The sequence below is a fragment of the Carassius auratus genome, unplaced genomic scaffold (assembly GCF_003368295.1).
Source record: "Carassius auratus strain Wakin unplaced genomic scaffold, ASM336829v1 scaf_tig00045785, whole genome shotgun sequence".
NCBI lineage: Eukaryota > Metazoa > Chordata > Actinopteri > Cypriniformes > Cyprinidae > Carassius > Carassius auratus.
In genome coordinates this window covers 46,099-62,500 of record NW_020526933.1, presented here as the reverse complement: position 1 = coordinate 62,500, position 16,402 = coordinate 46,099, and the positions used below count along the sequence as shown (strand labels likewise).

General features: G+C 34.6%; 1 protein-coding gene across 1 annotated transcript in view; it reads left to right on the top strand.

Annotated features, from left to right (window-relative positions):
- Nucleotides 1-16,402, top strand: part of LOC113088169 (protocadherin Fat 3-like) — a gene marked incomplete at its 5' end in the record, with an annotated part of 55,194 nt that overhangs the window by 5,321 nt on the left and 33,471 nt on the right. The window contains 7 exons of the mRNA XM_026255698.1: nt 4,567-4,628; nt 5,776-6,093; nt 6,938-7,151; nt 8,249-8,317; nt 11,222-11,361; nt 13,808-14,083; nt 15,835-16,045. Coding sequence (XP_026111483.1) covers nt 4,567-4,628; nt 5,776-6,093; nt 6,938-7,151; nt 8,249-8,317; nt 11,222-11,361; nt 13,808-14,083; nt 15,835-16,045 — 1,290 coding nt within the window. The remainder of the gene's footprint in view (nt 1-4,566; nt 4,629-5,775; nt 6,094-6,937; nt 7,152-8,248; nt 8,318-11,221; nt 11,362-13,807; nt 14,084-15,834; nt 16,046-16,402) is intronic.

Below are 16,402 nucleotides of genomic sequence, written 5' to 3'. Positions count from 1 at the left end.
TATTAACACATGAACGTCTTTCATTCACTTCCGTCAGGGCCAGACTGTCATTATGCAGCAGTTCCTAACTCACTCGTCAGTCACAGTCTGTTTGGACAGATGAATGGTTGTGTGGACCGACGGAGGGTCAAGAGTCTTCAAAATGCTGCCAGCTTCTACAGTATAGCTCGTTTTCAGCTTGCAACTCTTCAAAAGGCTCGCTCTTTCTCTCTTCTGCTTGTCTCAGCAGTAATTTGCGTCTCTCTGAATCTCGTCTGCAGGTTTCACACATTCGCGTTTAGTCTTCTCCAACCCCGAGTTCTCCTCCTCGCCTTTCCTCCCCCTCCGTCTCATCCTCTCTCATCTCTCTCTTATCCCTTCCTAACACCTTCCTCTCCTCCCTGTCTCACTGTATCACCCTCCCATTCACTCGTTCACAAGGCCTTAAGTGTCTTTTTGTCTCTTTCTTGGGTTCTTACTCTCTCATTCCATCCCCCTGCGACTTCTTAGCATCCTTCCGTCTTCCTCTCGTTCTGTTCTGTCTTCCTCCTCATGATGAAAGACTCTAAGAATAGCTCTCTCTCTCTTTCTGTCTGTGTCTGCCGCGGCTCGATAATCACTGCATCTTCTACAGCATGTAAACAGCCTGTTTTCACTGTTCCTGAACCAGCGATGCGGCGCGCAGATCCGCATTCATCCTGCTCTCCGTGATTGCGATCGTTCTGATTATCCTCCATAATGGATCATTTGGAATAATAGACGACTCCCAGAGTTTTATCAAAAGCATTGTTCGTCATTTCTATGATCGCATTCATGGCCTGAGGAGCAGTAATAAGCCATATCTTTAAAGAACTCCTCTAGTGACGTTTCTTTATAAAGCTGCACGTTTTATCTATTATGTGTTGACAGAATTAGGCCACACTCAGAGTTAGTGTTAATGCATAATGTTTTCATTTTTATTACAAATTATTTTGGATTAAAAGAATATACAAAACTTGGAATACAGAAAGTTTTCTATTTCCATACATCTGTGAATGTTGTGTTTCAGTGGAAGCAAGAACAAGTCGGTTTATGTATAAGGCACATGATCAATGAAAATATTTAAATCAGTTCGTATTTTATTCAGCAAAGATGAATAATTGATCAAAAGTGACAGTAAAGAGATTTATAATGTTTTAAAAAATATTTTTAATAAATACAGTATATATATTTTTTTCTATTCATCAAAGAATTCTGAAAAAAATATATATCATGGTTTCCACAAAAATATGAAACAGCACAGATGTTTTCAACATTGATAATAATCAGAAATGTTTCTTGAAGCAAATCAGTATATTGATTTCTGAAGGATCATCTGACACTGATGCTGAAAGTTCAGTTTTGTCATCACAGGAATACATTTTTAAATATATATTAAAATAGAAACATTTATTTAGAACTGTAATATTTCACAATATTTCAGTTTCAACTCTATTTTTAATCAAATAAATGCAGTCTTGGTGAGAAACAGAGACTTGTGAAAAAACTAAACTTTTGAATGTTAGTGTACATTTGATCACCTTGAAATAGTACATAGTTGTAAATATCTGTTCCTCTGATAACTTTTACTAAAAAAAATTCATAGCCCTACAAGAAGACATTTTGAAAGTTTACAAATATTCGAATGTAAGTATTTGTATAAAATGTTTCCTGCCTTAGAGTTTGCATTACTACTTCAAAAATGATTTTATATTTATATATTTATGCATTTATATATATATATATATATATATATATATATATATATATATATATATAATATTATTATTATTTATTTTTTATTATTATTATTATTTTTTTTTTTTTTTGATGGCGACAAGCACATTGAATAACTGACAGAAGGTGTTTGCATGCAGGACAAAAGTGGGGCAAGTGGGGTAATATATTTTACATTTATATCAATATATAATAATATATTAAAAATAAAACTAATCTAAATAAAAATGCTAATTAAACACAAAATCAAGTTTCAATCAAAGATGTACACTTGAAACGACAAAAGAATCATGGATAATTACTTAATTTGTCTATGATTTCAGTCTCTCATTATATACAAAAAATTGTGCTGGACATCAAGTCGATGAGCATTTTTGACATTTACTTCAAAGACATCAAATGTTGATTTTAATAACCTTGTTCAATAAGTTGTCTATTAAAAATTAAACTGTGTAAGACTCTGCTAAAGTTTTTTAATTTGCATGAACAGCCGATATAAATTATTGGATGTCATTTTGACATTTAGAAAAAGCATGCAATTTAAAAACCAGCATGACTGGCCTCTGCTGAATTCTGCCAATCTCTTGTTTCTTTGTCTTTTCAGACGGCTGTTGATTTATAGATGCGGTGTGATCTCAGCGTGTGTGTGGCCATTTTACGTTCCTTTGGTGCGTGTTTCGAATTTATGACGCCGACCCCGCCAATGAATCACAGACACACTCATATTGGCCAATTCCCACTTGCAGCACAAAACACGCGCAACACTGGCACTTTCCAAAGGTTTTGATGTTATTTTTATCCACAACGAGTTTCTTGGGAAATCAAGGCCTCCCGTGTGAACTCTAACAACCGAGGAACACAAAGACAAATGCACCGTGAAATAAATGCATGTGGCCATCATAAAATAATCCCAAACTGAGATCCTACAGCTCATGCATATTCTAAACGCAAAGGATAACTGGCCTGTATAGGTATGCTGTTGTATACTGTTGCTGTTTTAGTTAATTGCTTGTAATCACTCATCACTCTAATTAATATGCTAATTCCAGTGAATGCAGCTGTTCTTTAGCGAAGCGCTCTCATTCTCACTGATTGGATGCTTATACAAAGACACCCTCATTAGCAAATCCATTGCTGTTAGTTAAAACTAGATGAAAGCGATAGATCGGCCAAAAATGAAACTTGTACGAGTTTATTTCCTCTCTTGAGCACAAAAGAAGATATTTTGGAGAATATTGGTAACCAAACAGTTGATGGTAGCCATTGTATTATTAGTTTTTTTTTTCTTATTGTGGAAGTCAATGGCTACCGTCAACTGTTTCGTTACTAACATTTTTCTAAATATCTTCTACAGTAGTCAACAGAAGAAAGAAATGAGTAAATTTTTACATAATTAACTTTTTTCCTGTTGAACTGTCCCTTTAAAAGAAAGTTTCAACTTTTGAAAATCTGTATCCGGGGGATTGTTTATGGCAGTTTTTTCTTTGGAGTACCCTATATTACAGAAGTCACATAAAAAGCTTGCGTGGGTGTTTGGCGTCCCACGTTAGAGCTCTAATTTGTCCGTTTTTTTTCCCCTTATGCGGATTTACTTTCCCACTCATGCTGGTCCAGATCTGTAGCTGTGTAACGAGCCTCTGGTTGCCATGAACATGAGATCAGAAGTCTGTAGACGTTAAGACCCCGCTGGCCCACTATGACCAGTAAACCCTATTCAGGTATCAGCAATTATCCGATGGGGCCTCAAACAGACGGTGTGTGTGTTACAGGCATGATGTCATCAGCAAACTTTTGTCTTTTTGTTTGCCCCCACATCGCCGTCCTCTCCCGTTCTTTTAGTTTCCCCTTCTGTTTTTTCTCTCTCTCAGTACTCTCTGTGACTGGATTCAACACTCTCTCTTTCTCCTCCTCCTCCTCACATGTCTCTTCATCTCTGATATGGGTCAGAGACGGGGCGCCCTGGGATGCGCCTGATCAGAAAGCATACTTAAGGACCTGCAGCCACTTTGACTTGCTACGGAGAAAATACTGGCACTGTAGGAGCAAAACTCTAGGGCTACGGAAATAAAATAAATCATTTTATACATAATAAATAAAAATCTCTATAGCAAAAATTCATTATTGTAGCAATAATTAATGTATGTATTTTAATGTAAGTGTTCAACTTTAGTTGTATTTATATTTAACTTACATGTGCATGTGTATATACAGTCTATACATATATTTTCAAATATAATTTATTTCTGTGATCAAAGCTGAATTTTCAGCATCATTACTCCAGTCTTCAGTGTCACATGATCTTCAGAAATCTTCTGATATGCTGATTGCTGCTCAAGAAACATTTCTAATGTTTTATAATTTATTGTGTACTGTATTTTTGCTTTATATTTTGATTAATTGATTTAGTGTTTTCATATGTATGTGTATATATATATATATATATATATATATATATATGTGTGTTTGTGTGTGTGTGTTTGTATATGTTTTATTAATTAGATAAATTTTCTTCTTTCATGTTTTTATATTAGTGCTTTTTAATATTGCACTGTAATCTGTAGTTGCATTCAAGAGAAATGACATTTTTGTCCGAGGTGTAGCATTAAGTCTGAATTGGATGTGATGAAATAAAGACCTTGTACCACAAAACAGTGGCAAGTAAACCACTAAGTTGCTGTATGCAGCTAGTCATTACTTTCAGTGATGTTCATCTCGAAATGAAGCAAATTTTATGACTTCGAGGATGTGAAACGTAAATCACTGTCATTACTTGTAGTTAGAGACTACGAGTGGTTGGGTCAAAGCTAAAACGAGTGATTTTGTGTTTTGCAGGTCTGATTACCACAACCTCACGGAAACTGGATCGTGAACAACAGGCCGAGCACGTCCTGGAGGTGAGACACGCTCAAGCTAATCCACGTTCACACAAACACACATCCGGTGTGAGAGCTGCGATCCATGCTGATTTGTGCTCCCTCCAAATTGCTGATCAATTTTGTGTGAGACGGGGGAATTACGACAATTTGCACTTTGTATGAACGCAAGATTATCGACGTGTTCTGATTGAGTCACGTAGACGTCTGTTTGAAATTCATAATGCTTGCTCTGCGAGTCTGTTAGTGTAGGTTTAAGTGGGAAAGTGAATGATTGTGAGTGGGTGTTTTGTGTTTGTAATAAAACCGATTTGTCATGTTGATCTTTTGAGAACGAAATTGTCACTTACCCGTTCACCGTGTGATCCCTTGACACCCAACCATTACACAGACCAAACGCCCCTTTATTTATTACAACCCCCTCTTTTATCTAATTCATTGCTCCCTCTCTCTTTCTCTCAGACAGACACAGGTGTGGCGCAGAAGTCTGTGAAAGGAAATGAATAAAGTGAATTGAATTAATCGTTCTGTTGTTGCTACCAAGACGGATGGCACACCGTGACTTTTGTTTTTAATGATATTATTTAAATGTTCCACAGCAGTCTTCTGATTGGCCGGTGGCCACGTGCGGCCATGCTGATTGGTGGATGAGGGATGGCCATGTTTGCTAATGAAAAAGAAAAACGAATCGAATGACAGAAACAGGAAATGAGAGATAAGCAGAACATGACTCATCATCACTCCATTGTTCAAAGAGAAAAATGATGTAGAAGATCAAATGCAAAGACAATCTTATTTCTCCTTTCCTGTCTGTCTATAATAGTTTTTACCATGATTAATAGTGTTTACGAAGGCAAGCATCCCTTATGCTATTACACATGCTACAAGTTTGATCTGAACAAATCTGTAACTCGCCCCACAATTAAATGAAATGAAATTAAAATATTTCTTGAGCAGCAAATTAGCATATTAGAATGATTTCTGAAGGATCGTGTGTCACTGAAGACTGGAGTAATGATGCTGAAAATTCAGCTGCGCATCAAAGAAATAATTGCACTTTAAAATATTTTTACATACAAAACAGGTATTTTAAACGGTCATAATATTGCATAATTTGATGCGAAGGTGAGTTTTATCCTCATGTTGATTGTTGTGGTTTTGTGTCCAGGTGACTGTATCAGATGGTGGTCCTTCTCCCAGACACACTACAGTATGGGTGGAGATTCAAGTGTTGGATGTTAACGATAACAAACCAACGTTTCCAGAGAAGATGTACCAGGTCCGTTTACCCGAGCGCACCCGTAAACAGCGAGGCGCTCCGATATATCGGGTGTTCGCCTACGACCAAGACTTGGGCGCCAATGCTGAACTCTCCTACAGCATCATTGATGGCAACGAGGATGGGAAATTTGTAATCGATGCCAAAACCGGTGTGGTTTCATCGCCCAAGAAACAGTTCACAGCTGGAACCTATGATATTCTTACCGTGAGTCACCTTTGACCCTTGAGCTTCTGAATGAAGCTAATTATGTATGTGTATATAATTATAATAATTGTTATATTATGTGACTAAAATAAAATAAAACAAAAAGAATAATAAAACAAAACAAAAATAAAATTATACAAAAATAATAAAATGATAACAAATAAAAAAGCAAAGCAATTATAAATAATACAATTTAATTGAAAATAAAAATTTAAACGAAAAAAAATAAAATGTAATAATAAAATAAAATTAATGATAAATAAGAATATGATAGAATAAAATAGAAAGAAATAAGTTAATAAAAATTATAAAATAATAAAAAAAACTAATAAAATTATATATAGAAATAGAATAATAAAATAAAAATAATAAAATGTAAATTTAATAGAATTTTAAATCTAATTAAAAAAAAATAATAATAATTATACTATGCTATTTAGAGCTGTTAGACCACTTTGATAATGCACCAAACTATGTGACTTGTCCATAAACCAGCTGGACCACCTCGAAATGGTATGATCTATTTTTTTTATTTTTTTATTTTTTTTCCCTCTCCGAACTGGAATTATATAAACCATCTATATGAGATACAAGGATAAGAAATAGTCTCAGAAGTGTGAACTCAAAGACAATCATTTCCAGGTCTTGTAAAACACATAGCAGCTCAATTCTCTTAATGAGGGATTTGACTTTTAAAAATATTTTTTCTTGTAAAAGGTTTGTTCTTGTGTTTGTATTTTGCTCAAAGGTCACTACTAGATGCATTCTTCCATTTCAGTTCAGCCCTTTTAATGTTCACTTGCCTGGTATTCTTGTCTGACGTGTGTTTAACCTCTGAGCGCAGGTGAAGGCTGTGGATAATGGGCGTCCTCAGCGCTGGACGACGGCTCGTTTGCACATCGAGTGGATCCGCCGTCCTCCTCCCAGCCCTGTTCCTCTCGCCTTCGACGAACAGCTTTACAATTTCACCATCATGGAAACCGACAAAGTGGCGGACATCGTCGGCGTGGTGTCCGCCCAACAGCAAGGCTCCGCCTCCTTGTGGTTTGACATCACAGGTGAGCGCTTGGATGGGTTACATTAATGTGATGATCTATGCTACGTGGAATTGATACAAGAGAGCTTTTTTAGCATTTAGAGTTGGGTTGGGGTTTATTGTAACTAAAAACGAAACCACATCAAAACTTTAAAACTAAATTTTAAATGGTGTGGAGGTTTTTATAGAAATAATTGTACTTTATATATGATAAAATCTTTAAATATATGTATTTTTGATTCTTATACCTAGTCCTAAAAGGTTAGGATTACAGTTAGGTAAAGATTAATTAGGCCAGATATTTTCATCTGGTTTAGAGTTGGTGGAATGTTTGTGATTCACTGCATGATTTGTGTTGTATTGCTATCTTTTGCCATTCCACGGTCACCATGGCGATTGCTTTCCGCTGTCTGTATCTATGGTGATATAAGGTTTGTATACACACAAACAAATAACTAATACACTGAATATTATATTAAATTATAATTATATTAAATATATACATTATATGTGAAAATCTGGAATCTGAGGGTGTAAAAAAAAATCAAAATACTGAGAAAATTATCTTAAAAGTTGTCCAGATGAATTCTTATCAATGCATATTACTAATAAAAAATTCAGTTTTGATATATTTACAGTAGGAAATTTCATGGAACATGATATTTACTTAATATCCTAATGATTTTTGGCATAAAAGATATATAATTAATTTGATATAATTTTAATATAATTTTAACTCGTATGTTTTTTTTTTTTTTGGCCATTGCTAAAATGATATTACATTACATTACATTACATTATATTATATTATATTATATTATATTATATTATATTATATTATATTATATTATTGGCTCATTGGGAGAGTCCGGGTGCAGCATGCATGCGGTTTGGTGTTCAGATACCTTCTGTTTGCTTCAGCAGCACCTGCTCTGCACTCTTTCTCTGCTCTGCCTCCTCTTCTTCTCATTCTTATTCTCTTCACTGCCCTCTTTCTCTCCTTTCTCTTATTTCTTTTATCCTTTGACTCCTCATTCTTTACTTCTGTTGTTCTATCTCTTTTCCCTCTTCTCTTCCCCTCTCACTCTCTCTCTTTTTCTAAATGCTTCGTATGGGAAGGTCCACGCTCTTTCCGTGAGATGTTCTATGTACTCCAGACCGCTTGTGGCAGGAACTGTTCTACAGAAGGTATCTTTACCAGTTCAGCCGAACTCTTTTCCTCTTTTCTTTCTCTTAACTCTCTCTTTCTTTCGGTTCTTTTGGTGTTGTGATCTCTTCTTCTGTCTTCAGCTATGTCTGCCAGTCTTTTTTTCTCTCTGCGTGTCCAGGGCTCAACAATAAAGGATTTCTTTCAGCCTGCCAATTTTTTTAATTTCCCCACCACACATTATTTTTTTGTTTTTTTATTATTTTGAGTCATGTAAACATGTATTCTGGTAAATAAAGTTCTTATAGCAACATTCCAATTTTGATTGAAAAATTGATATAACATTGAAACATTACGACAGAGAAGTAAACCGTCAGTAATAATGAGAACAAAAAAGCATTTTAAAGGCAACATCACAAATAAATACAATAGAACAGTGATACAAACTAATAAACAGTGCTTTGAGTTTCTATCACTATATTCAGGAAAGATACTACTGAAATCCAATAATATAATGTAAAATAACATAGCATAGTCTTCACTGCATAAATTAAATATAAATTAAAGCTACAAAAGTTATTCAGTTAAGAGCAGTGAGTGAGTGAGTTACTTTTTTTTTTTTTCAATTTGTTGTTTAATTTTCTCATTGAGGACATGAATAGCAGCAGATTTATTAGGCAGCTGTCACTTTAAGACCAACTGCATGGATTCAATACACTGATACACATGCAGGTTTTCTCAGGATCTTTAGTTTCACTTCAGACAGTACCGACAAAAATTACGATCTTAAATGAATTCTGTGTGCATCTGTCCATTAAAGCAGGACAAAAACGCGAAAGAGAACTCAATTCACTATTCGCTCGCTGAGTGAGATACACTCGCGCAGAAACGGTTTTCTGTCGCACCTCATTGGACGAAAACGAAAAAAAAAAATGTCCAAATTCCAGTCTTGGAGAATTCTCTTTTGTGTCTTTAATGGTTTTAAATCACTTACATGTTTACACTGGTGAAATAATGCTTTAAAACACGTACAAATTATAAACATATTGACAATTTCATTAACTTTCCTGAGCGTCTTCAACGCTGGCACTGGGTAATAGTGCAGTCCTTATTGTCCAGCCCTGATTTCTGTCTCTCTCTCTATCTGTCTCTCATTGTGTGTACGGTCTTTCTTTCTCTCTGCATGTTCTCTCTTCATGTGATTCTGTTTGTCTCTTTCTTCTCCTGTCTCTCTGTATTTATATAAGTTCAGCAGAACTGATCTCGCTCTTTTGCCGTTTAACCATCAGCTAGCTCTGCTTTCCCATCATCCTTTGGTATTGTGTTGTGTTGCTTAATCTTGATTGGTTGGGATGTGAATCTGAGGACGTGTTTTTTGATACAAATGTGCGTTTTAAATGTGTTTGATATATTGCTGTATGCATGTGTGTGTGCGCTTAGCATTTACTGTCCAGTGGTGATAATGGTCTAACTGGTGCTTCCATCCATCTGTGTGTCTGTGTGAGTTTGTGTATTGTTTATGAGGTACCTAAAACCCTTCTGGTGGTCGTTGACCCAGCCGTATCATCTGCCGCCTGATTAAATGCTTCATTAAACAGCCAATCGAGTGTGTATAAGGGTCAGGGGTCCACCTAGAGTTAGCTTGCCAGGTGAGAGAACGCTCAGTGTGGAAAACAAAGGTGTATGGTGATGAATGAAAGGGTGTGTAAGTGTGTGTAAGTGTATCTCTCCACCAGGTGTTATGGCAACAGGTGGCATGATATGATTAATGTGCCCTGGGTAGAACAAGTGTGAAGAGGGAACATAAGACTCTGCCAAAACACACTTTCACCTCTGTTCACATGCATAGGGGTTCGAACACACTCATGCAACATCCTGAGCTATGTCTAAAAGCAACAATTCACCTGTAAATGACAGGTCTGTCACCATTTGCTCACCCTTATGTCATTATAAAACTATAGCCCTGACTTTTTTTCTGTCATAGGTGTTAGTCAGAATGGTGACAATGGAAGCAAATAGCAAAAAAAGTGTTTTACAAATGTTTTTAATGTTCACGTTATGTTTTTAATGGACATGAATTAATATTGTTATTTTAGGTGGTGCAAGAAAATAGCTATTGTAATCTTAATATAGGGGGAATTTAATTTGAAATGAAATATCAGCCAGTAATAAAAATATATAATAATAATAAAATGATACATATAAACTACTTTTATGGTGCATTTTGGAGCTCGACGCCCTCTGGTTTAGTCTGTTGTGTGAATAAGATCAGCATGAATGTTTTTTGTGTTCCTTGGAAAAAATGTTTGGCTCAATGTGAGGGTGAGGAAATAATTACCGATATCTCATTTTTGGGTGAGCTATAACTCATAACCTAGCAGTTGAGTTTCGCTGTGCGATGGTAGTTGTTTCTTCAATCTAAATGTGTGGTTTGTCTTTCTGTAGTTGCTGTTTAATAGTCTATACGCAGCTGAGTGTTTTTGTGTGTATGTGGGTGATGTGTTTGTCAGACTGTGTTTGTGTAGGTTGTATAGAAATATAAAGACAGTCTTAGAAAATGGATAAATCATCTTTTTGTATCACTTTAGAGTGGCGTGCACACATGTATGTGTGGATGTCTGCATATATTGTGTGAATGTTTTGCATATGTAGGATGTTTGAGTTATGTATCTGGCATACAGTATGTAGAGTGTGTGTATTTTAAATATGTGTGCTTTACACATGGGATGTGTGTTGTGTGGGTGTAATGAGGAAATCCCATCCTACTTATGTTTCGCCCTTCAAAACCCTGTATCGCCCCCATCTGGTGAACATGAGTATTACAGTGGTGTGAGATTGAATCTGTGTGTGTGATATATCTGTATATATTTGTGTGTGTGAGAGAGATGTTTCCATAATGTAGAGACAGTTCTTGTGTGTAATCGTGTTTTCTGTTTTCACGCAAGGCGGTGATGTGGACAGTATGTTTGACGTTGAGAAAGGCGTCGGCACTATCGTCATCGCTAAACCTCTGGACGCCGAACAGCGCTCGTTTTACAACCTCACTGTGGAGGTCACAGATGGGACTAATATAGCATACACTCAGGTAAACACACTCTCACGAACACAAACATACTTAAGACACTCGGAAAGCTCTGCTCCAAAAACATGATACTAATAAACGCATGTAGATTTAAGATTTGATATTAATATAAATAGTAATTATAATTTATTTTGTTTCTTAATATTACATATTAATCTTATATATTAGTATAATCAGTGTTATGTATAATTAATATTTATTTTTATTTTTATTAATTTATAATCAGCATTCCTCCAATCATGCACCATTATATATTCATATTACTTTATATTTAGTATTATCATCAGCATAGCTATCCACAAGTATGCTAATATTTTATATTAATATTATATATTAACAACATTTATTTTATTTATATGTAATATTTTTTAAGTTATTTAAATTGTTTAAAATGTTCATATTTATAATAATTCATAGTAATAATCCAAATCTTTCTTGTACGCGATTATTTTTATTATTACTATATATTAATCCAATTTATACATATATATATATATATATATATACATACAAATTATTTTTGTTAATATGAGTCAGTATTAGATAAATTTTAGATTAAATTCTTTATTTTATATAAAATATATATTAATATTTTAGTTTTAATAATATTTATATATCTATATTAATTTGTGTATAATCTGCATTTCTCTCCACTTAATATTTTTTGACGTCGTATACCAGTTTTTTTCATTATTTGGAAAAAAAAGCTTTTCTTCCTTAGAATATGGCCAGACATGATCTTAAAAGGCAGCATAATGTTGTTGTTGTTGTTTTTTTCATATCTTTTGGAGCAGCTTTTTTTGTCTTTTACACACTTTTGATTCTTAAAAGTGTCTAGGAGGGAAGTTCACTAGGTTTCGGAACAGACACACAGACAGACAGACAGACAGACTGTTTAGTCGATGATTGATGCTGATGTTTGATGCTGAGGGTTTGATTGATAACGTCTGTCATCATTCAGATTACATATCCCTGATGTCAAGGTCCCATCGGATTGATAGCTCCGTTTCCATGGATACCAGCCTTTTTCAGTGAAATGTGTCCGTGAAGGTCAGAGTTTAAGGGACACAATCCATCCTGAAAGAAAAAAATGTGGGATAGCGAGGAAAAGCGAATGATTGATCTGTGTAGCAGAAGCTGCTGGGGTGTTTGGGAGGAGGGGGACAGGAAGTGCTGTCACATTTATTCAGTTAATTCACTCACTATGTACACAGAGCAAATTAACATATGCACATGCATGCACAAGAACATAAACACAAAAGATAACTCACTCAAATTCAGTCGATTGCATATTAAGCAGCACTCACACTGTTCCATGCAAATGCACTCCTTTAAAAATACAAAGTACAAATACACACGTGAACAAAGAGCGCTGGAGGGAGGGTCAGAGAAGGGAAAAATGGAAAAAAGATGCTGAAAGTGATTGTATTCCTCTCCAAGACTTGTTCTCTATTAAGAAAGCACCATCTTTCCCACACTTTCATACACAAATATACATTCATTCAGAGTCTGTGATATACACACACAGATGGAGCTCAGCGTGTCTCCGTAAGGGCGAGTGTGAGATGTAAGTGCACGTCTGTTATTACTTTATAATTAGATCAGCCAGTGTGGTTGGATCTCACACACTCGCAGACACTCTCAGTTGTGTGTGCTCCTCTGACCAGTGTGACTATTAATACAAGTTAGAGACAACGAGTATTTGCATCAGCCCATTCGTTTGCGTTTCAGCATTTAATCAACTTTGATTCGTTTCGTACACTCATGTTTCGTACACTCATGGTGCGTGCACGTTGTGTGTTTTCATTCCAGTTTTGTCAGTATTGATTAGAGAACTTCACTTAGTCTCACAGTAATAAAAAACTCCTAAAATGTAGAAAATCTGTAAACACATCTGCTTTGTTACTTAGATGTGATCAAAGTTACTAATATTATATACAGTGCCTGAATTTCATCAATACAGATGATTTTTAGACATTTCTAGCCTGCTTTTTCCACTTAAGTTTATTTATTTTGACAGAAAGAACATCGATGCAATGTGGCATTTTCAAGTGAAGGATTTTAATTTGATGTAATGTTTGTTTGTTTTTTAGTTTTTTAGTTTTTTTAGAACTTTTACTGGTGAATCATTCAAAGTTTGTATTGTAGTATATGTTAATATTTTAAATGAACTTTTATATATTTTTTAGAATCATTTTGTTTTTATTATTTTTCTAATTCTAATTAAAGTGAAAACCCTTAAATAATTTTTGTATTTCAACTTAAACTTTGAGCATTTTAGTGAGTTTGCCCAGGCACAATTATATATATATATATATATATATATATATATATATATATATATATATATATATAGTTACTACTTACAACACTTGTACTTAAGGTAGATTTCATGTTGTTGACCTCCTGTATGGATTTTTTTTTTTTTTTCTTCTTTTTTTTCTCACAGGTCCACATTTCAGTTCTGGACAACAACGACAACGCCCCTGTTTTTTCCCAGCCTACCTATGACATCACAATCACAGAAGACACGCCCCCGGATACTGAGGTGGTTCAGGTGTTGGCGTCTGACCGCGACGAGCGTCACCGTTTGACCTTTAGCCTCCAGAGCAGCGTTGACCCCAGCAGCATGCGGCTCTTCCGCATCGACCCTAACAGTGGAATCATCTTCACAGCTCGCAGACTGGACCATGAGAGCCGGACACAGCACATCCTCACCATCATGGTAATTCTGCTTTTTATGAAAATACCACATAACCAGAATACCACAGCAGCCACATACCAATGCACTACATCTCTTAAGAATTGCAGAGTAGTGCTTTGACAACCATTATTTTGACTTGGGTCAGTAAAAAAATCACCTAGCATTCTATTTTAGATTTTTTTTACACTATATATATATATATATATATATATATATACACTTTTTTAGTTCTTTTATTTTTATTTTTTATTAAAACTTGGACCAGTAAGGCTCATAGGTCAGGAAATTGTGTCGACATACAGTACAGACCAAAAGTTTGGAAACATTACTATTTTTAATGTTTTTGAAAGAAGTTTCTTCTGCTCATCAAGCCTGCATTTATTTGATCAAAAATACAGAAAAAATTGAATATTGTGATATATTATTACAATTTAAAATAATTGTTTTAAAATAAATATTTTTGTGTTGCAAAGCTGAATTTTTAGGATCATTATCACATGATCCTTTAGAAATCATTCTAATATGATGATTCATTATCAAAGTTGGAAACAGTTCTGTTGCTTAATATTTTTCAGAACATGTGATACTTTTTTAGGATACTTTGATGAATAAAAAGTAAAAATAAAAAAAAGAAGCTATGTTTTTAAAATATAAATATTTTGTAATAACAATATACACTACTGGTCAGTAATTTGGGGTCAGTAATTTTTTTTCTTTCTTTTTTTTAAATAAAATCAATACTTTTATTCTGCAAGGATATGTTAAATTGATAAAAAGTGATAGTAAAGAAAATATATTATTAGAATATATGTTATTAGAATGGTTTTTTTTTAAATAAATGCAGTTATTTTTAACCTTTTATTGATTAAATATATTAGACCGCAGAACTGTTTCCAACACTCATAATAAATCAGAATATTAGAATGATTTCTAAATGATCATGTGATCGACTGATGTTACATGTGACACTGAAGCCTGGAGTAATGATGCTGAAAATTCAGCTTTGCATCACAGGAATAATTTTTTTTTTAAGTATATTCAAATAGAAAACTATTGTTTTAAGTTGTAATAATATTTCACAATATTACAGTTTTTTCTGTATTTTTGATCAAATAAATGCAGGCTTGATGAGCAGAAGAAACTTCTTTCAAAAACATTAAAAATAGTAATGTTTCCAAACTTTTGGTCTGTACTGTATATATATTTTTACCAACATAAAATTATATTCTTGTATTTTTGAGATAACAATGTGACTCTCGTTGGATAGATAAAACAGCAGAGGTATCATTTGATTAGTGTTGATGGTATAGCGTCCCTCCTGTCTCTCTTTCACGCTCTCCATGCTTGAGTGCAGGTATGACAGGAACAGGAGATTGCTCCTTGTGCTTTAGCAGCCGTCACTAGTTTAATGTCGTCTGTACCTGAGTCATTTCTCCACTGTGATCTAATTATTGATCTGATCTGTATCACTCCTGGTTTCCGCTCTCCCCTGACGAGGGTGAGAGACAGTGAGTGTCATATCTAATAAGCACATGGATATTCCTGCTGCCTGCAAACAGATGAAATTTGTTATTATAATCCGGAGAGAGATGTTATCCACTCCGTTTGGCAGTGAGCGAGTTTGTTTTGTGTGTTTGAGTTTGTGTGTGTCTTGCTGTTTCCTTGTGTTGGATATTGCTGTGTTTCTCAGACAGGGAATCATTTTTCCCTACTGCTCTCTTTATTTCTCTCTGTCTTTCTTGCTTTTTTTCTTTACTTTCCTTCGATATTAGGTGAAGGATCAAGAGTTCCCGTACAGACGTAGTCTTGCTCGTGTCCTGATTGGTGTAGAGGATGTGAATGACCACGCCCCTCTTTTTACCATGGTGATGTATAATGGACAGGTGTATGAATCAGCGGCACTGGGATCGGCTGTTCTCACGGTGACTGCACTCGATAAGGACAAGGGCCAAAATGCACAAATCACTTACAGCATCGACTCAGGTATGCATGCACTTACATACACTACCTGTCAAAGTTTGGACAAACTTTTATATAATTTCTCATGGTCTTTACTTTTGGATAAATTGATTTTAGATCCATTAGATCCATTTTGGATTTTGTTACATAGGACAATAACAATTATTTTATTTATTTTAATTTTTTTATTTATTTTTTTATATATTTTTATATATATTTTTTATATATTTTTTATTTTTTTGCATCTACATCGATAAATATTTCTTAATATTTCATTTCTTCACCAACTGAATGTTTTTTTTTTTGTATTTTGTTTCATTTTGTTAATTTGTTTTAGACCATATAGTGAAGAAAAAAGCAGCTAGAAAGCAAGCATACATG